At 41.6% G+C, this 21,183-nt stretch overlaps 1 protein-coding gene across 1 annotated transcript in view; it reads left to right on the forward strand.

The window, feature by feature from the left end:
* The window catches only part of LOC110481816 (sucrase-isomaltase, intestinal), a 59,715-nt gene that overhangs the window by 34,636 nt on the left and 3,896 nt on the right, over positions 1 to 21,183 (forward strand). Inside the window, exons 13-21 of the mRNA XM_077783119.2 lie at positions 1,402 to 1,519; positions 4,361 to 4,529; positions 5,051 to 5,167; positions 7,746 to 7,894; positions 11,755 to 11,843; positions 14,350 to 14,402; positions 16,078 to 16,208; positions 17,651 to 17,739; positions 18,682 to 18,731. Of these exons, the coding sequence (XP_077639245.2) occupies positions 1,402 to 1,519; positions 4,361 to 4,529; positions 5,051 to 5,167; positions 7,746 to 7,894; positions 11,755 to 11,843; positions 14,350 to 14,402; positions 16,078 to 16,208; positions 17,651 to 17,739; positions 18,682 to 18,731 (965 nt within the window). The remainder of the gene's footprint in view (positions 1 to 1,401; positions 1,520 to 4,360; positions 4,530 to 5,050; positions 5,168 to 7,745; positions 7,895 to 11,754; positions 11,844 to 14,349; positions 14,403 to 16,077; positions 16,209 to 17,650; positions 17,740 to 18,681; positions 18,732 to 21,183) is intronic.

Genomic DNA, 21,183 nt, shown 5'->3' on the forward strand with positions numbered 1-21,183 from the left:
TATGAGAACAGGAATTGCAGTTCTTTGCTAGTATGTCCAGCAAGGCACACAAACAACACCACCAGCTCTGGCATCGGCCCCGAGCAGAGCCGGAGCCCAGCCCCGGCCTTTGGGCCGCGGCGCTTTCCCTGCGGTGCAGTTCCGGGCACGGCCAGCAGGGGCGCTGCTGGCTCCCGGCCGGCGGGGCAGGTGTGGCGCTGCCCCCGCGGCTGCAGGGGGCGCTGCGGGCGGGCTCGGGCAGCGCGCGGCAATGGCGGCTTTGTCCGGGACGGAGGGGATGGAGGAGAGGCTTCGCTTCACAAACCCCAGCAGGACTCTGGGAAGCAGCAAGCTGGAATGGCAAGATGTCTCAGCAGGCAGGAGTGCAGGGCTGCAGCACAGCGAAAGCTCAGAGCAGTGCTGAAGAAGCAGCAGGGGTGGGGCAGCAGCGACCCGGCCCCAGCAGGGCAGGGAGAGGCGGGTTCAGGATCCCGGGCGCCGGAGCAGACAGGGGTAGGTCCCTCTTTTGGTGAGGTGGGTGTTCAGAAGGTCCCAGTTTAGTGGCTGCTCCCACAAGCAGAGGCTCACCCCGCAGCAGAAGCAACAGCTCCGGGCTGGGCTCTGGTGGCAGCAGTGAATTCCCTTCCCCAGGCAGCAGCTCCGACCTCTGAAACAGAGAGAGAGCGCGAGCTGGCAGCTGCCCCAGCCCCTTTACCTGCCCAGTCCCTGTGGTATCTCCCCCTTGGAGAGAAACTCCCAGATAAGAGAAGTGCAGCCAGATGCCCTCCTCCCCTGAGCTTGGCCACATCTTTTGTTTTTCGTAGGTGCCCAGTCATTAGTGTTTCTTAGCAACTTAAGGGGAAAAAATTCCCTATGTAAAAAGGAATAAAAGGAAAGAAACCTAATTGCCAATAAATGTATAAATATCTAAGCTGCCCAATTCCTGCTGAACATCATGTGGCATTTTCATGGTGGTTACCTAAAGAGGATAGATTTTTTTTGGCATGAAATGGGCTTTTCCAGCATCTCTTTGATAGGGGATTAAAGACCAGTTAGTGTCTGTGCAGTATTTTTGCTGTTAATTAGAATTTGTCATTGTGTAAAATAATATATTCTTAATTCAGCAAAGCAGAAATTTTCTATTACTTACTGAATACATGACATCTGTACAGATATTTTGAATTATTGGACATAGAACTTGAAATTAATTATCAGTGATTACTCAGCCCTCTCCCCTCTCCAAGGACATGTGCCTGTCTGCAAGCCTTTGTGACTATGTGCTAAACTCAAAAAAGTGCAGATCCAGCACTTCAGCTTTTCCTCTTCCCAAATATTTTGTTGTTTTCACCCTAAATATGTAGAAATGTGAAGACACTTGAATTGTGATGTATATGATTTTACAGTGGTTTGTATCATTCTCAGGCATCACTGATCGCTCCCTGGCAGAAAAGACACTGTGTCCTGACTCCAAGACTTACCTTGGAGACCACTACAACACACACTCTCTCTTTGGCTGGTCCCAGACAGAACCAACTTTCAAGTAAGTTTTCTAAATACTTCTAATCAGATTCCAGGTGATTAAAATGCATTTTAAAAGCCACTGATGTTACCTGGAAAATCTGTAATAGTATTTAATAAGAAGCAGACCCATTTCTTGATTTATTTGCCATTTAGTAGGATGTTTCAAGAAAAAAGATCCTTGGAACAAGGAACAGAATCCTTTCTAATGTTACCTTTCTCAGCTAAATCAAGATGTATGTGTAGGGCCTAACTTTACAGCTGCTGCTCTTGTATACCTAAAGCAGGATACTCTTGTGCTCTGTTAGAGCTTCTCATGAGCATTGGCAGCAGAAGCAGCCTTGTGTGTGTCAGGGGTGTTTATCTGTCCCATCATACTGTGTCAGAGGAGTTTTTGTCACTGTCAGTGGAGAACCCAAACTGTCCCCTGGCTGCTTCCAGAGCTGCCTCTGGTTCCTGGCAGGCAGTGTTTTGCAAATTGGCTTGGGGCTCAGTTGGTTCAGGAGGTCAGAGCTGCATTGCAGCACAGTTGCTCTCAGCTACTGTAAAACTCATTTTGCAGCTGGGAAGCACTCACAACCAGCTTACACAGGCAGCCTGTTGCTGTGGAAAGCTACCTGTTGGATTAAATGAAATGGGCAGATCATGCCTTTTCTAGCAGGGATTGAGCTAAAACACTAGGAAATTTCATACCATAATGGAAGAGCCAAAGCAGAGGTCCATGTGTGGTCTGTTTCAGCATTTAGCACTCATTTTCAGAAGCTGGATTCTAATAGTGTCCAGGGGGCATGGTTAAGTGAACCTAATTCTGGTGTTGATGCATTTGTATTTTATATGTTAAGTCCAGGGCATGGGAAGCCCTGGGAAAAACCAGAAGTAGCTTGCCAGCTCTTATGGGCCTGGCTAAAGCACAGTTCTGCATTTGAAAGCAGGAACAGGAAGCCCTTGAACCCTGAACTTCTTACCATGGTTTTTGGGTTCCTATTCCCCAGTCTTCAAAGAGATCCTCCCAACAAACTTATTGTACTTGGCCAAATGTGGAGAGGACCACCAAAATTATAGGCAGAGGCTGATTTTGCTGCAAAGCTGGGAAACTTTGGTGATGTATTTTTTGTACATAATCATTTTGGTTTGTCAAATAGATTTCTTTTCAAGGCTGGTTGTATATCCTTTCTGCAGTCACTCTTCACAAAGAATATATTAAATGAAATTACTGACAGGAATATTTAGCACCCAGCATTAATTGCAGGATATTTAATGAAACTGAATGACAATTTCATAATCATATTAAAAAATACAATCCTAAGAATTATTCTAAGGCAGGCAGAGAATAGGAAATGTGTCATCTGGCCTATGTCAAATGGTTTGAATTTGAATACATAAACTAGCAGCAATCAGTTTGGACGTCCCTTAATGCCAAGAGTTATTTGCACATGATATTCTGTAAATAATTTAAATGAACAAATGCATTTGACAACATTAGGACCTGTTCTGTAATGGTTCATAAAAGACTGAAATTTTTCAATAAATTACTTGCTACAAATTGTTTTTGCAGCTCTGGATCATAGTTAAGTTGATCTGATATTGCTCTCATTAGCACCTGTATATGCAAATGGAGCCAAAGGCAGCCAGAGGAGAGCACTCCTGCTCAAGATATCCATGAAAAGCTCCAAAATAACATTTATACAAAGGGCATGGAGCCTTGTGCAGTTATTGGCCCAACAGTGCACCTGCAAACCAGAACCAGCAGGTCCCTCACGGTTAAAGAACTGCACCTCTTGCTGCATGAGGCCCCGAAGTTAATACATTCAGTCTTCCATGAAAGCTGTTGGGTTTTTTGCTTCAGAAGCGAGTGTGGAAGCACTTTTAAGTCTCAGACCCAAAAGCAAACACTGGGCCATTATAAATACAGGTGGAAGAATTCTTGATGAAATCTCATTAAGAAAAGGGAGAAAGAAGTAGATGGTGATGATTAATATTTCATGCTAGAATTTCCCAGAGAATCTAAATTGTGTTGCCCAAATCATATTAAAGAAGAGTTTAACTTGATTTCCTGCAATATAAAATACTGCAATTTACAATTCTGTACAAAGAGTATCCTATTCTGAGGAATTTTGTGACAGATTTGTTAGTAAGACACATTCCCTTGATTTTCTGGTGATACAGCAAAATTATTTTCAAAAATCAAAGATAAATTCATTGTGCCCCTAATTCTGTAATGAAACCTCATATATCAAAAAAGACAGGCAACCATAAAAAAATACTACAAGGAGGGGGTGGCATTTTGAATACTTACAGGTTTGTTTTCTACATTATTTATTTTTTATAAGATGTTTAGATATACTTTTAGTATTTTTGTGTGGTTTTGGATTTTTAGTTTTGATTTTTGTTGAGGTTTTTTATGTTTTTAATTCCTGGTATTGGAACTTTATTTACCAATACAAATCTCTAAATAAATCCTGTGTTGAAAAAAAATACCTATTATATTCTTTTTAGGAACTCATTGGACACTTAATTAAATATACTAGTATAGAAAGGAATTTATGATTTGAATTTTCAGTTCAAGACACTGCTGTGAATAAATTAAACACAAATTCTTATTTAGGAAGATTAAAAATACCTGAGAAAAATCATTTCGTGAATCAGATAGATTTTTGGTTTTTTATTTTGTTTTGGCCACTGTGTAAATCTTCCTTTTATTTGCAGTTTTGCGGTCACATTTTCATGTGAGTAGGGATCGCAACAACAATTGTTTAATGAATAATACCCTTTCAGATAAAATTGTGCCTGAATGCTCAGGATGATTTTAAGCTGTTTTGGTTACCTTTCTTGTTTTTGATGATCTTGTTGCATTTCTTTGCAGTGTTGTCCAGCAGGCTACTGGCAAGCGGGCATTTGTCTTGGCTCGGTCCACGTTCGTTGGCAGTGGGAAGCACGGTGGTCACTGGCTTGGTGACAACTTTTCTCTGTGGAAGGACTTGCACCGCTCAATCATTGGAATCCTGGAATTCAACCTCTTTGGCATTCCCTATGTAAGTCTGGTGTCCTCTAGGCAGGTGCTGGCTTATACACAATATCACTTCAAATTAACTCAAATGTTTTCTGAAACAAGTGGCTTGGGATGGCCAGCAGTAACAGCCTCCACAGCCTAAGGAACCGCAGATTAAAAGGCTAAATGTCAGTCTTGGCTGCTGAAAGGAAACAAAAACAGCACTGCAAGATTCAGACTGACTTAATGTATGCCATCCAAAACTGATCTCTTTGTATTGTGTACTCTATGATTAGGGCTCCTTCATATATTTCTGGGTTTGCAAGTTGGGATGGAGAATTTGTAGAATTATTGAAATACTGTCAGATCGTCCACAGTGAACTTAGTGCTCTAGGAGACAGTACAACCTCAGTCACAGAAAAATGTGTATAATTATGGAACATTGTTATAAAGTAATTAGAAACAGGGATTTCTTTCCAAAAATTATTTTTATTTCTGCACATTCCTGTAGTCTCTCATTTTTGGGCCTCAGTCACAATCACAAACAATTTTATTTTTCCTTAGATTGGTGCTGATATCTGTGGTTTTAACTACAACACTACCTACGAACTCTGCCTGCGCTGGATGCAGCTTGGCTCTTTCTATCCATTTTCCAGAAATCACAATTCAATTGAAAACATAGTAAGTAAACAAAGTTACATAAAGCTGTAACCTAGGATTACAGTTATGTGGACAGTGATTTGTATTGCTTTCTCCAAAATCAACATGCCGTTCTTGGGTAAACTGGAGCAGTAGGTGAAAAGGAGAGCAGTCCTGCACTGAGAGCAGGAATTACATGGTGAAATGTAAATTTTTCCTGTCCATAATGTAAAGATACCATAGAAATGCTGGTCTTCTCACGGAGTGGGTAAAATTAATCTATTTCATCTTTTACCTACTGAAGTCCAGGTTTTATTAAGAGCCAGTGAGTGTCGGAGTATCTTCCTACTCCCTTGATTGCTACAACTGTTGTTTCAATGCTTCTGTAATTATCGTAAGTATTGCAGGGAGGGGAGAGAGATCATTATACACCATCCTTGCTGTTTAAAAACAGTTACTAACATGTGAGAGTTCCAATAGTGACATCATTATCAGCCAAGAGGCAACCAAGACCAGAAAAGGCTAATGAGCCTATGAGATGAATGAAAAAGTGCAGCCTCAGTCCAGATCCTTGCTCTGCTTTCAACACCAGAAAAGTCTTTTAACGACTTGTTGCAAACAGAAAGAAGTATCAGGTCATTTCTAGCTATGAGGTTTAAAGGTCTTGCAGCCTTTGTCATTATTCTGTGTTTATCTGCAACTGTGATGAAATGATCCTGCTTGTTCAAAAAATGTTTGGGTTTTTTTCCTTCTGTAAACTGATCAGTGCAACACTGGAGCTCAGGTTATTTTCTGACCTTCAGCTTCTTTGAAGCTGCATCATCAAAATGCTGCAACATTTACACTTCCAAGGAGACCTTTGTACATGAAAGTATAATGGATGTTCAGCAATTGGGCAAATGCAGGAATAATAAACCATAGTACTATCATTAAGAGGGTCAGGAATTAGCCTGTAGATCCCTGAGGTATTTCTTTCTAGGACAAGAAATGTCTGTGAGGTATTAGCGGTTGATGTTGAGAAACATTTTCCATTTGCCTCTCCACTAAACTTAGAGATGTACATATATATATATATATATATATATATATATATATATATATATATATATATTCAAATGGCCCTTTGAGCATGACAACAGAGTCTGACCTGGGTGAGTGGATATCAATCTCATTATGTACAATTTAATAAACAAGAAGATAGCAATGGGCCTATATGATGGGTGCTGCAACTGAGAGATATATTTGGTTTTATTGGATTACTTAAATCTATTTAAAGTATGCGTTTACGGAAAGAAATGAACAGGCATTTTGAATGACTCAGCATCACCTAAGAAATCTGACTTTTTTTTGTGAAATTAAGCAGTGTTTTTACAGTGTCAGAACACTGGTAACAATATAGTGGAGTTTTTGAAATAATAGATGGATGCTCTGGAGCTCAGAGCCAGCAGGGAGTATTCTTAGTGAGTAATTTTGATACAAACATAATAATGGTGAAATTTTACTTAAATATTGAATTTAATTAACATTAGGTTAGTGTTAAGATCTTAAGTGCCCACTTTGCCTAATTCATTGAGTATTTCAAACAGTTTAATTAATATTTTTCTTGTCTGAAAAGCACTAAATAATATAAAAAGCTTTGTTACTTCTGTTACTTTTGCATTTCATTATCCTTGGAATTCATCATATAGTCTTCAGCTTTAATGAGAAAATTGAGTACTCTGGAAAGATTTCCTGAAGGAGAAAGGTAGCCATGTGATTAGTAAGCTGGCTGTTTAGCACTGGAGAGGTTGACAGGAGGAATTAAAGGAGATGTAACTCTTTTCCATCCCAGGGGAGGGTCAAGGTTGTGTTGGAGTGGGACCAAACCCAGTCAATGAGTACAGACAGGCTGCCCCAACCTGCCCCAATCTGTCCCCTTGATGGTGGCACCCCGTGCATGTCGTGTCTCACAGGAGAGCATTGCTGGCAGTGAGGAGCTGAGGGGCACTGCTGGTGTGTGGGTGTACTGTCAGTCATCAGGGCATCCTAAAATGGAGCACACAGGAGTAGAAATCAAGTCTCTTGAATGGGTGAAATGTTTTCTGTACCACACACAGTGACTTTGGTCACCCCTGTTGGCTTCAGCAGGGTTATGAGTTTACTCTGTTACCTAGACTTGCCTCTGTATTTGTGGCCAATGTAATTATGCTTTTGACTTTAACCTGCAGATTATCAGTCTTCCCTTTTTCCTGTGTTTCATCTCCTTTGTCTGAGAGGGCTTGCTTCTCCAGGATAAATTAATTTCTAGATGCAGGGTATCTGTTCCTGAGCACAGGCTTGGAGCACCAGCTTCCGTCTCCTCACAAGGTTAGGGGTGGCTGGAGAGGAGTCACATAAAGGTGGGACCTGATCTTTTTGAACTGACTGGAATTTTTTAAGTTAATAATTTCATACAAATGTTAGTTTGGGAATAATGGATGATGCTCTTAATATATCTTGCATTTTGCAAATTAGTGCTTTCTCTTATTTAAACACTCACTTCCGTAGAATCATGCCAGCCACAGCTCTCCATGTGTTGCACACAGCTTCTCTGCTGAGTTTGTTTCAATGCTCAGTACAAATCTAAGCTTTTCCTGAACAGGAACAAGACCCAGCTGTGTTTGGAGATACTTTTGCCAAGATATCTCGTGATACTCTTCGGATCAGATACTCTCTGCTACCATACTTATACACCCTGTTCTACGAGGCTCATGTTCACGGAGGCACAGTGGTGCGGTCACTGATGCACGAGTGAGTTGGGAGCTTCTTTTTCATTCTAATTTGCTCACAAAATAGTTGAGCTCTTATGTATGTACTGGTTGATATCCTTAGGAGAATAGTCACAGTATTACTATTGCATGCTGTCTTTTAAAAGAATAGTTGAACAGTTAAATCAATCAAGTTATATGCACAAAGGTAAGTCTTAATATATGCAATTAATTTCTATTAATATATAACCTGTATTTGTTTCCAGTGTGGGAAAAAAGGCAAACTTTAGAAAGAGGAATTATGAAAATTTTTAGTCTTGGGCAAATATATAGTTATTTTCTATTTCAAAAATGAGAGTCACATTACCTGTATTTTCTGTATTTGAATGAAATATGTATTCTGATCCAGAATGCTAAAAGGCCTCATACAGAGAGTCCAATGATCCATAGCATTTGTTTTTTTCCAATTTAGCACTTGGATCTGCATGCTATTTACGAAACCCACATCTGTGTCCAGAAATTGCACAGAGAAAACAGAGATAGAGATGTTTGAGTATAGAAGCAGGTGCAAAACTGAGATTAATAAATGGAAAAGCCCCTTTGAAAATTAAGCTCAGACTTTTGGAACAACTAATTTTTCCTTTTCTGGAAGAATTGAGAATCCAGCTGTCCTGACCTTTCAATTAGTTCTTTACCTGCTTTTGGTAAATTTTCTACTTTGGAATGCTTTATGCGAAGACTTGAGCAAAAAGAGCGCAAACAATACTTATGAAAGCCTGAAGCTCTGCCACACTGTCATTCCATTGGTGCAGGCTATGTCATAAACTGTTTAATGTTCTTTTTTCCCCTTTAGCTTAAAAGCATTCTGGTTAAAGGCATTTTTTGCAAATTAAACTGACCATTCAAGTATGGAAAGGATATGCACAAAATCTGTTTTGCTTACTCGGCATAATGGTTAACTGATAAATTTTAAAAGCAGTATCCTTCCTCTTTCTACTTGGCAATGTCATTTTATTAGATAAAATTAGGGAGAATTTTATAGGTATTCATAACTTAAAATTGGCTATATGCTATTGCAAGTATTTACATTAGGTCTGTTTTTGCTGAATGTGGTTTGTGTTAATATTGGAAATGCCCAAGTTAATTTTGGCATTAATATTAGCTAATCTCTGCTAATACAGAATTACTCTAGTGTCATTAAAGCTGCCTTTCTGACCACTGCCAGCATACCTGTACTCTATGAGGGCCACTTCCACATTGGCAAATTTCCAAATTTTTTTGATTAGAGTTGCAGAGCAGTCTCAGATGCACCAGCAGAGGCTTTTGTTAGATGGAACTGAGCTGAGAGGTTCACTGCAGACACTGATGGGAGCTTAGTTGGCAGGACTAGAGTGGGATGACTAGGAAATAAAACCTCTCAAATGCACATAAGTAGGGCAGGCATCAGGAGATCAAAACAAACTGTTTCCCTCCCCAGTGCCCCTACTGGCATCCTAGTCCTAGGGCTTGTTAATGTTGCCATAGCGAGATCCTAAAATGAGTTAAAAGTGTTTCTTACTACTAGTAGTTAATTTTGGTTACTATTATTCATGGCCATTACTTAATGTGTATTTCTTACTATTTCTAGGTAAAATTAAGTGGTTTAGTAGTGGGTCTACCCTAGTGGAGAAAGTGACCTAGATGCTAACAGGAGGAGAAGTGGGGTTTTGAGAAAGAGAACTGAAATAGAATTTTCAGTGTATGGATGATGGAAGTTTACATCAACATTGCCTCTTACTTGTAAAAATTAGAAAGGAAAACTAAAAAACTCCTGCATTAGCTTTTCAGGCGAAGTTCTTATGAGTTCAGAGTCCTCACCATGAAAACAGCCGTACCTAGGCAGGGAGTCTCCAAGCAATAGCTATTTCATGTGGACATTTCATTCCATTTGGAACATTTAGGGGCTCGTTTCAAGTAACAAACAAGAACAACATCCCAGTAGATTCTTTTAAGTGTATTTGGTGCCTCGGAGGCTTTCACTCCATAAAGCAGAGGCATCAATATCTCAGGTGTCCAAAAAAGACTGTGAGGTGGTAATCCATTAGTGCAAAGGAAAGATGTGTTTAATGGCTAACCAGGGTGGAAATATGACAGGAGAGAGGCCAGTATCTAACCAGAGGAAGCAGTAGATGGAATTAAAGACCTTTCATAGATGACAGCATGCTTTAATGGCTATATTTTCAAACTAGGAAAGTTCATTCGTTTGCTGAATTTGTGCTAGTGGTTGCTATAATTGCAAGAGAAAATTGTGCTGTGTTAAAGAGTGAGAATCTTGTTTCCATATACAAATACAATTGATTCTTCTTTTTTCATAATTTCTTGATCAGCTTTTTTGTCCTGCAATCTCCCACAACAAAATGTATTTTATTATTATTACAATTTTATTACAGTCTAGTTGAAAACACAGAGAACCTTTTGAGATGACAAGAAAAACTCATGTTTTATATTTCAAAAACTTTAGGATAAGGTAATTCATCAAAACCCATAATCTGCTTTAAACATTTGAAAGTATTATGTCACAATGCAATAATGACCAAAATTAAGGTGTCCAAAAGATCTACTGTTCTGGACCAAAAAAAAAACGCTGAAGAAATTGAGGTTTCTTTCAAACAGAGCCCTCAATAGGTGTCTTTTTATTGCCAAGTTATCTTTACTTATTTGGGGAAATTTCTGTAAGCCTGGGCTGGGTGCAGTGTGTGCCTTTGCCTCAAGCAGGCAGGGTGTCAGAGCAGGGCACTGACACTGAGCCACTCTGCTCCAGCCAGTGTTCAACAGAGACCTGCCTTTAGACAGGGGCAGCTGCAAAGCCCATGGAACAGACACAGTAAAGGAATTTCTAAACAAGGAGTTTATATGTTCTTAGAGAATAATATGTAAATATGCAATAACCAGTGTGAACTTGTCAAAAATACGTGAAAACCAGACCAGTTACTATCTCTGAAAAGGCAGTAGGGCTGTTAGAGGGGCAGAGGGGCAAAGGAGTAGCAGAAGTGAGGAGGTACAAGGTACTTTGATTTTAGGAGGATTTGAGACATGGATTTTTATTTCATGTGATGTTTTTATAAGAGCTAGGATCTATCAATTATTTCCTCAGAAAGAGACTTACAGATGATAAAACCTATTTAAATTCTCCAGGATTTGATGCTGGAAGAAAGGAGGTTCCTGAGTTGGGAAGGATCTCTTTTCTTTGCCAGGTGCTATTTAATATTCCCATTAGCTGATGTACATTGGAATAGAGATTTCTTCCCAAGAGAAGGCAAGTGATGCCATGCAGAAGGGACTGTGAGCATTCTGGAGAACATGATCAGAATCCAAAACAGTTTTAGTGCATTTAATAAAATGGACTGAATTCCATAGGTTTTCCATCCATTCAGGAGAGGCAGCTAAAACGTACAATAATGCATGAGTGTTGTTCTGTGTTTGTCTTGCAAACAATTTCAAATGTAAATCTGAGAAAGCTGTGGGAGGCCAAAGCCAAGGATTTTCACAAATGCTTTAGAATCTAGAGCACAGTGTTTTTCCTCCATGTTCCCTCACCTGGGCCTGGCCCCTGTCCTGCTCATTGGCTCCCAAAATGAAGTCTCAGCCCACTGAACAGAAGTGAGTTGTTTTCCCACTGTTGCTGTTCTGAAAAGAAATTGGCTTCATCATTTTGTGAGAGTTCTGGTCTGCTCTGGGATGGTCGGTACTACTAAAATATCTGAATCTCTGTCCAGCTTTTGGCACTCCCTCAATCAGGAAAATATTTGGCTGTGTTGAAGAATACTTTGAGGAAGCAGATTTCTTGTCACAGTGAGTAATATCAAAATATTGGGCAAATTCTAATAACTATGAATAACATTGTATATTTAACTTTCAAACCAGATTTACCTCTGATCAGGAGACTCATGGAATAGATACAGCCTTCCTTTGGGGACCTGCCTTTATGATTGCTCCAGTTCTTGAAGAGGCAAGTACTGTAATTAAAAATGCCATCATACTGGAATAGAAGAAACAAATGGTGCTTAGGGCATTGGATGACACTCAGAGCATGTTTGCTCATATCCATCCCTTTCTACTCTCTGCTGTCAAAGCTTGCAGAACACATTTCTGAGCAGTACAGATAGTACAGAGCTTTCTCAGTACTTGAAGTGGGAGGATGAAAGTGAGGGCGCAGCCTTTCCCTTTTACTCCAAGTGAGAAATGGATGCAAAAAGGCTGGATGCTGCCCCTCACGTGCTCCTGTTATTGTGCTGGCAGCAGTCTCCAAGGACACACATGGAGCAGTAATTGTCGATCTAGGAAGAAACACACAGACATGAAAGCAAACTGGTTTCCATATTACCGCTCACCCACAGTGTTTTGGAACTGCAGCTCTCAAGGGCTGTGGTAGGAGTTTCCCAGCACCACAGGCAAAGGCAGTCATTACGGAAATGATAATGGTAATGTAAGCTGCTAACAGGACAGGTTTTAAAAAGCAGCCTTTTCCTCTCCTGTGCTGGGCACATGGCTCTCCCTGCTTGGCTGGAGCAAGGGTGTGTTTCTCTCCTTGCCCACCACTGACTGCTGGCAACACAAGAGAGGCATGTCTGAGCAGATCTAAGTATTTACATCGGATGTATCCTAGTGCTGTTTGCAATCAGCATGCTGCCAAAATATCTAGTAGATTTCTAGATATTGCTGATGATCAAACATTTAAACAGGACACTGTTACCTTGTTTTTTAACCAACCCTTTTGTCTCTGTGAATTTAACAGAAATTAAACTCTAAACCCATTCTGACCCCACTGAGGCACTTCATTCATTAGTCCTTTATCTTCAGACTCCCACAGGTTTCTAATAGCTGAAGAGTAGAAAGAAGATTTCACAGGGTCTCAGACCAGCAGGATGATAAAGAATGAGAAAAAAAACCTTCCCATGAAGAGGGACAGATGAACCAGGGGAGGCCTCCTGCAAAGAATTGAATAACAGGGGACATTATAAAGATATTTAAAATGATTTGGGGTCTAGATAAGGAGTTCCTGATGATTTTTGGAGAACTGCAGCACAAAAGGAAGGCTGCCTGTGGCGTGATGAGGGAAGCAGAACTGTGAAGGCAGCACATTGCTGGTTGTTGCAGTGTGATAGCTGGCAGCCAGGGCTGTGCCAGTTGGTGGGGCAGGGGCAGAGGTGAGCTGTAAGCCCCTCTCTGTGGCAGTGCAGGCCAGCAGTGACTGTGTCAAACTGCAGCTTGGCATCTGCTTGTGTAGGGAAGATGAGTCAGGAATGACTTGACCTTCACTCCTTGAATCCTAGGATAAGAGCAAGTGAGACATCAAAAAAAAAAAAAAAAATAGAATGGAGAACTGCCTTGCAGACTGGCTTGTTATTTAGGGAGTCATGAAGGTGAGGCTCACAGAATCATGGAGTCATAGAATAGTTTGGGTTGGAAGGCACTTTCAGTTCCAACCTTCCTGCCATGGGCAGGGACACCTCCCACTAGGCCAAGTTGCTCAAAGCCCCATCCAACCTGGCCCTGAAATCCTGAAATCATCCTGACCCAGATGATGGTTACACACTTTTCTGTAGACCAGAACATCCAGTGTTGTCATAATATCGCAGAGAAGAGATGGAGAGGGGAGCATCTTGCCTTTTTGGTTTTTCATATATCTAAAATCCCTAGAATATTACATGGTAACTTTGCCTAAACTCTTCTCTTCCAACTTTACTTTTCTTGTTCTACAATATTCCTGGGATAGTCCTTGGAGCTAATCCATAATTCTGCAAAGGGACAGATATCTACACTGATAGTAAAAGTTAATCTGCTTATGAGAATAAGCAACTTGTAACAAAAATGGAAATATGTTTTGATCCCAACTGTTCCTGGAGTTATTAATACAAAGTGCCTTTAGCGTGATTTCATCCCTGCAGTGATCTGACACAACACATGCTCCAAAATGAACTACAGTAATTGTGCAATTAGCAAAACATTTATTATTTATTATTACTTATCTGCAACTTTAAATTGTTTACAAGAAGAGAAGGATCTGCATCCTTTGTGTGCTACAGCTCATTCTCTGCCCGTTTCTGGGACAGGAATGGTGCAAGGGGCACTGAGCAGTGGTGTCCTCCCACATCCAATGTGAAGCCCTGTCTTGAAAAGGCTGTCATAGGGCTGCTCAGATGTTGGAGGAGTGCACCTAGGCCAGTTACATTTGGAAGACATAGAGCTATATCCTAGAATAAAATAATCCTGTAACATTGACTCCTGCCAGGCTATGGCAGTAAACCCCCCCCAAATAGGATAGGCTTGTCTGTTTAGTATTATAGATTAGCCAGCAGCAGTCCACTGCTATGACAATAACTCAGCCATAAAATAAAAAAATTGATGTTATTAGAATATTCAGCATACATCTCTCCATGCACAAATATAATAAAGCTAATGTAATATCAGAAATACAAAAAGAAAAAAGACTAATCTCTTTATAACAATTACAGGGAGCAAGATCTGTGAGTGTATACTTCCCTGAAGCACAGTGGTTCGACTACTATACCGTATGTATTTTTAAGATTAATTTTCTTACTTTTTTCTTTCCCTAATAATTTAAAATGGTACAATTCCAGCAAAATAACTTTTAGTAATCTTCAGCAGTATTTTTACCTCAGCATCTGTAGATGAAGAAAACTAGAGAAAAAAAGTCTGCATCTGGCTAGCTGGCAGGGTAAATGACACAGCTTTCAGAAACATTTTGTTCTCTATTTTTGCCATGTAAGGCTCTAAAACGCAGTGAACAGAATTTTCAAGAGCAGCCTAGACATGCATGAAAATGCCAGGATTTCTTTCTTTGTCCCCCACTTTTAATTCTTGTTCTGATACACTTCCATGCACAGAGACAGAGGCAGGAACCTAAGCCACACTCCTGAGAACATGCCACAAACCCTCCTGCGCATGTACTTTTGCATGTGCATCCCTTTTGACAGAAGGCATATTTGGAGCACAAGGTGAGGCACCCCTCTGGAAGATGCTCCCAAGAGCTGCAGAACAATCTGCTCTGTGGGACATGCCAGTGCCTTCTCTTCAGGGCCTGTCTTGACCTTTCCAACACCATCCCCAGGACCACATTTCCAGAAGTGCTCTGCTGCAATATGCAGCCTAAGCCCAGCTTGGCTTCAATGGGAGAAGTTAAGCTGATGCTAAGAGCTTTCAGGAAGAGCCCAGGATCATCAGGTTGTTGTTAATTCTCCTGAGTGTCCCTGGCAGAGGAGCAGGCAGAGCAGAACTCCTCTCAGAGGAAATGCAGACTTTTTTTTAAGTAAGTTTGGTAATTTTCAGCATTTGGCTGGTGACCTCAGATGGATGTTCATCCAACCTTTTCCTTTTTCACTTTTCATGAGACTGTGATGCTGCAAAGTCGAGCTTTTAATTCAACCCTCCTCATGGTTCCCTCTGAGCCCCCTTGCCAGGCTGGGCACAGGACAGTGGCCTTTGTCCCTTGCCCTGCCTATGTGCCTGCCCCTGGCATTGCTCGCCTCCCAGTATTTTGCACTTACTTGTCATGCACATGGTGCTTATCCAAACCAAAGTTGGGTACTTGCCATAAATCATAATTATCATTTACAGAGGGCAAGAGCAAAATCTTCCTGTTATTTTCCCTGTACATAAGTCTTTTTTTGAGGTTTTGAGGCATTAAACTAGAAAAGTATGATGCAGAGAACTTAATGCTGGTTGTCTACACACACACAAATTTCACTCTCTGAATGCTATAATGACTTTCTGAAAGGGGAAGAATTGTTCTTAGAAGAGAAGAAAATCTACAGTTTACATTCCCAAATGACTATGAATCACTTACCTTAAACTGAATGTGACAGGCTCCATATGTGTATAAAAAGAGGAAGCAAAAGTTCCTTTTTCCTTTTTCTCAGTATCTTGATTAGTGTTTTTTTTCACAGTATATGGAATAATGATACCAGTTTTAAAAACCATTTGTTGTCTTTCAGTCATGATGCTTCTATCTCAGGCATATGATATCTCAAGCATATGCATAACTGCAAAGGCTAGATCCTCTTTCATGTTAAAAAGGAAACTAAAATAATACTCCTGAAATCCATATTTTAGTTTGTTTTTTTCACTGATGAAACTGAAATGAAAATTTACCCCTTGCTCTCTTTTTCAGTATGATGTATACTGCCTGGATTGGCATTTTTTTAACTGCATTAATTTTTGTGGTAGGGTTTAAAAGTGCCAAGTGCCTGGAAGAAGACCTACACTACTGTGTCTGCCCCACTGAACAAGATCCCTCTGTACATCCGTGGAGGGTACATTCTGCCACAGCAGGCACCAGCCACAACCACTACTGAAAGGTAATGTCACCTGTGTTTGTCACCAAGCAGACCCACAGACAGGGTGTGGGTCAGACCCACAGACAGTCAAAAGAGGAATCAAAAGAAAGTACAGAAGAGAGATATCTGCAGCTCCCAGCTGCCATCCCAAGTGATAAGTACAGTATTTTTATACCAGTATTTGCTCCACTTCATTAGGAGAAAGCACCTCAGAGATGATCCACATCACTGTTAGCACAGCTGACACCTACTCCTGGCTCTACGATTAATGCTCAGAAAAGTTTTTGCACCTCTTACTGCCACACTGACCTGCTGTCAATCATTCAGAGTAAATGTATGCAAGGGGAAAAGCAAAATTCTTTTTTTTTTGGGTGAATTTATCAAATGCTGTAAACAAGGTGGAAAAGCTCAAATCTTTCTTCAGGAAAAATACTTCCCCATGCCAATGGATAATATTCTGGTCTCAAGTGTGAACCATGCTCAGAAGTTAATCTGAGTAGGAAAGAGGGGACAGCACTGTGCAGCAGCCATAGTAAGGTAGTACTGGTTACCAGCTGACTCCCAGACCATCAGTTATTGTTAAGGCCACAAAAGAAGGGGGGAGCTTGTCCACATGAGCACTTGTAGGCTACCCCAGACCACGTCCCACAGGGTAACCCATTGCTGGCCACTCGATGGCTGACCAGATGAAGTAATCTTCCACACCAGGAACAAACGGGTGTGCACTCTGTGTGGAGTTCCAACTGAGTTTTATTTGAGCGTTAGAATGAGGGTCCACCAGGGTAGGATGAATGTAGGCTAGGAGGGAGGCAGATGAAGCAAGAGGGAGACAAAAACTGCAGGAGGAAGCGTCCAGGGACGGAGCACAGACTGACAACAGAAGGCGAAACTGGAGCTGAGAGCGCACTCAGGGAGTGGATACACAGTATACAACTGGGGGAAGGTCGGAGGGGACAGGGTACAACAAACCAATGGGGACAGGTAGAAGGAGGAGTTGAGGTGGTGTGACATACAACAAACCAACGGTGTAACAGGAGGGGAGTGTCTGTAACACAGGAGCCAATGGGTGAGGGGAGGAACAGAACTTTCTGGGCTGTGGGGGTGAGGGCCAGGTGACAGACAGATAACTATTAGCATGTGGGAGCAGGTAGCCAAAGGGAACTGATGCAGTAACGCACTCTAAGTTAAACCTAGGAATCCTCCCAGGGCATCCCAGGTCAGCTGCCCTCAACACCAACTCCCACAAGTACTCAAAATGTGGGAAATCTACATGTCAGTAGGACAAGGCAAGGCAAAGATTTTGTCATCACTTTGGGAGTCCTTTTGGTGGCCACTGTTGTCATTCTTCTGTCATGACCTTTTCTGTAACCTTAAAAGGGGAGTTGTGTTCAGAAGTGTTTAAGTTGCTTGGAAGGGACTGCCCACAGGTTTGTACTGACATTTCTCAACACGTTTATCAACAGCCGCCTGAACCCATTTGGACTCATTATTGCCCTGGATGAAGAAGGACAAGCCTCTGGATCTCTCTTCTGGGATGATGGTGATTCCATTGGTAAGCCTGGTCCCCTGGTGTGAAGCATACAGTACCTGCATACAGGGCTCTCCTCAGGCCACCTTTCAGCAGCATAATGGCACTGGCTTTGGTTAGAAATAGCTAGAGAACTGACCCCAGAAGGAGCAGTAGAAAGTTGAACCTTATTCATCCAGGCACTCCCTGGCAACCAGGAGGGTCACCTGTGTCCTGGGGGTATCAGGCACAGCATCGCCAGCTGGACTGGACAGGGATTGTCCTGCTCTGCTCTGCGCTGGAGCAGCCTCTTCTGGACTGCTGGGGGCAGTTTTTGGGCACCTCAATGTAGAAAAGGACTATTAGAGAGCATCTAAAGGAGGGCAGCAAAGATGGTGAAGGACCTTGAGGAGAAGCTGTGTGAGGCAGCTGAGGTCACTTGGTCTCTTCAGCCTGGGGGAGACTGAGGGGAGACCTCACTGCAGTTACAACTTCCTCATGAGGGGAAAAGGAGGGGCAGACACTGATCTCCTCTCTGTGGTGGGCAGTGACAGGACCCAAGGGAGTGGCCTGAAGCTGTGTCAGGGGAGGTTGATGTTGGATATTAGAAAAAGTTTCTTCCCCCCAGAGTGTGGCTGGGCACTGGAACAGGCTCCCCAGGGAAGCAGTCACAGCACCAACCTGACAGAGTCTATAAATGTTTGGGTTAATCTTTCAGGAAAATGGTGTGACTCTTGCAGATGGTGTGTGCAGGGCCAGGAGTTGGACTTGATCATCCTTGAGGGTCCTTTCTAAGTCATCTTACTCTGTGATTCTGTGAAGGTGAAAAGCTGATTCTCCTGAGATCAACCTAAGTCTAGAGGAAGAGATTAAATAGCCCACAAATCATCTTAGCCTGACCTTAGCTGCTTGCTGCTGTAATGTGAACTGCTTATGGATTTTGCTGCCTGTTTTGATATCAATGCTCCTTGCTTTGTGTTTTGACAGATACTATTGAAAAAGAGAACTACTTCTTGGCTAAATACACATTCAGCAATGTAAGTGGCAACATACAAGATACCTACTTACATGGAGGTAGCTATAATTTAGTGTAACCATTGTAACGTGCTGATATTTATCTTCTAGCTCAGTCTATTAACCAGGTAAGCTATCTAATGCTGTCATTTACAGCTACCTATGAAATAGTCCAACTATGATCCTGCAGTTTTATGTCTGCTTCATTAAGTATCATAGTGACACATGTCATTAATGTCCCTGCTGCAATACAAATCTGAAAAAATCCATATTTTCAACATTTTCTTTCCTTAGTTGCAACTTCTGGGGACAAGGGGCCTTTCTCGTGTTCCACCTAGTGACTTTCAGTCTGATGGGTGGGAGAGAGCTAGATTTCTCTCTTCAGAATATTCCAGCAACCTTTTAACTTTGATCACTTAACGTTTTTTTGTGGTGCAGAGAGTTATGTAGTCTCAATTCTGTAGCTTGCATTTCCTTGTCTGACAGCACAGACACTGCTCCCATAGTGGGTGTCCTGTGGAGAGATCCAGCATGCTTCTGGCAACCCGCTAGGCTGATCAGATGCTCTGTGCAGCACAGGAACAGATTAGCTCAGGGTCAGTGCACTGATGCCTTTCACACAGTGCTCAGTTCTGTGCAGACATGTCCTGAGAAACACCTGTAGAAAAGCCCAACAGTCAAGGCTTCAATTGAGTAAAATATTGTAAAATGTGTCTACTATAAGCTCATTAAGTATATGATAGTAAGTTATAGGAGTTATTGTAAAAATAACCTTACCCTGCTTCAATAACCTGTCTCTACAGATTTTATTTCATCTGCAATTCTAGCATTTGGTAATAAATAGGATATTGTATATAGAGTATGGCATGGTTTGTTCCCCAGCTTCCTGAACATGAGCCAGCATGTGCCCAAGTGGCCAAGAAGGCCAAGGGCATCCTGGCTTGTATCAGAAAGATACAGGACTGGGGCAATGACTGTACCTCTGTCCTTGTCACTGGTGAGGCCACACCTCAGAGCCTGTGTTCAGAGAAGGGCAGTGAATCTTGAGGATCTGAAGCTCAAGTCATATGAGGAGCAGCTGAGGGAGCTGGGGGTGTTTGGCCTGGAGTAAAGGAGCCTCAGGGGAGACCTTATTGCTATCCACAACTGCATGAAAGGAGGGTGAACCAGATGGGGGTCAGTCTCTTCTTCCAATAAGTGATAGGGCCAGAGGCCTCAGGTTGCACCAGGGGAGGATTAGATTCAATATTAGGAAAAATTTATTCACTGAAAGGGTTATCAAGCCCTGGGACAAGCTGCTCAGAGAAGTGGTGAAGTCACCATCCCTGGAGGTATTTAAAAGATGTGTAGATGTGGCCCTTAGGGACATGGTTTTCTGGTGGACTTGGCTGTGCTGGGTTAATAGTTGAACTTGATAACTTTAAAGATATTTTCCAGCCTAAATGATTATGTGATTTTCATGCCATGTATTCCTAAAAGTCCAAAAGTAATCCACAGAAGATAGTCAAAATGATAAAATCATGTTAACCCCTATTGTGATACTACTCTTAGAAGGTCTGTCTTCCAGAAGCAAGAGCAATCCAGGGTAGGACAGTGGGCTTTACTAGGTAGCCTGGTATGTTCGTGAGATATTTTCCTGGAACTAACACCACATGGGTAGACTTCAAGTATTATTTTAACTTACTTTGTTCTTGATTTACCAAGAAAAAAATATTCCTTCTTTTTCAGAAAAAAAAAAAAGAAGGGTACTTCAACAGCAAAAAGGAAGAAAAATCACTTTGGTTTTCTGTAGTCTGTGTATAGTAATTTACTGCAGTAAGTCTACAGAAAAACAATATTCAGTTTTATATTAAATTTTGAACCGTGCAAATTAGATTGTTGCTTCTCTAGCGCTTCCATATGTAATTGCTCATATTTGACTTCAGCCTGTAAATCCATGACTGAATTCCCTATCTGCATTCCAGTAATCTTTAATGTCGAGTTTTTATTATGTGTTTATAAAGGAAAACAGTCAATCTTAAATAGCAAAAGGGAAAATGGTATCTGCTGAAGAGTCCTGTCTTGGGCCCCTGAGCTTGAGAGCTGAGTTCAGCATTACACTGTGCTTCCTGGGTGTGTGGCCGCCTGAGCTGGCTGTCCTGAGACAGCAGTAAAACACCGTAGGGAGGTGCTCTCTCTAAACTGAGCTTCCCTCTGTTCTGGAGCTCTGCCAGAGGGAATAAGACACCACATGTAATAGGTACCCCAAAAACTTCTTTGGTGGCTTTTGCAGGCTTCTCTCCGTTTGCTAAATAATAGCCAACATTCCTTATTTAGGCAGTTTAAATCAGTGTGCTGGGGCTTAGCACTTATTTTTAGTGTGGATGCCTGAAATAAGCACTCTAAGCACAGCCCTAAGTTACATACACTGTGATCTAGCTCCTGCTCCCCTCCTACAATGCACTACTGAAATAACATAAGGTAATTTATGCAAAA

This window comes from Lonchura striata, chromosome 1A, assembly GCF_050655825.1.
Source record: "Lonchura striata isolate lonStrDom1 chromosome 1A, ASM5065582v1, whole genome shotgun sequence".
NCBI classification, from domain to species: Eukaryota; Metazoa; Chordata; class Aves; order Passeriformes; family Estrildidae; genus Lonchura; species Lonchura striata.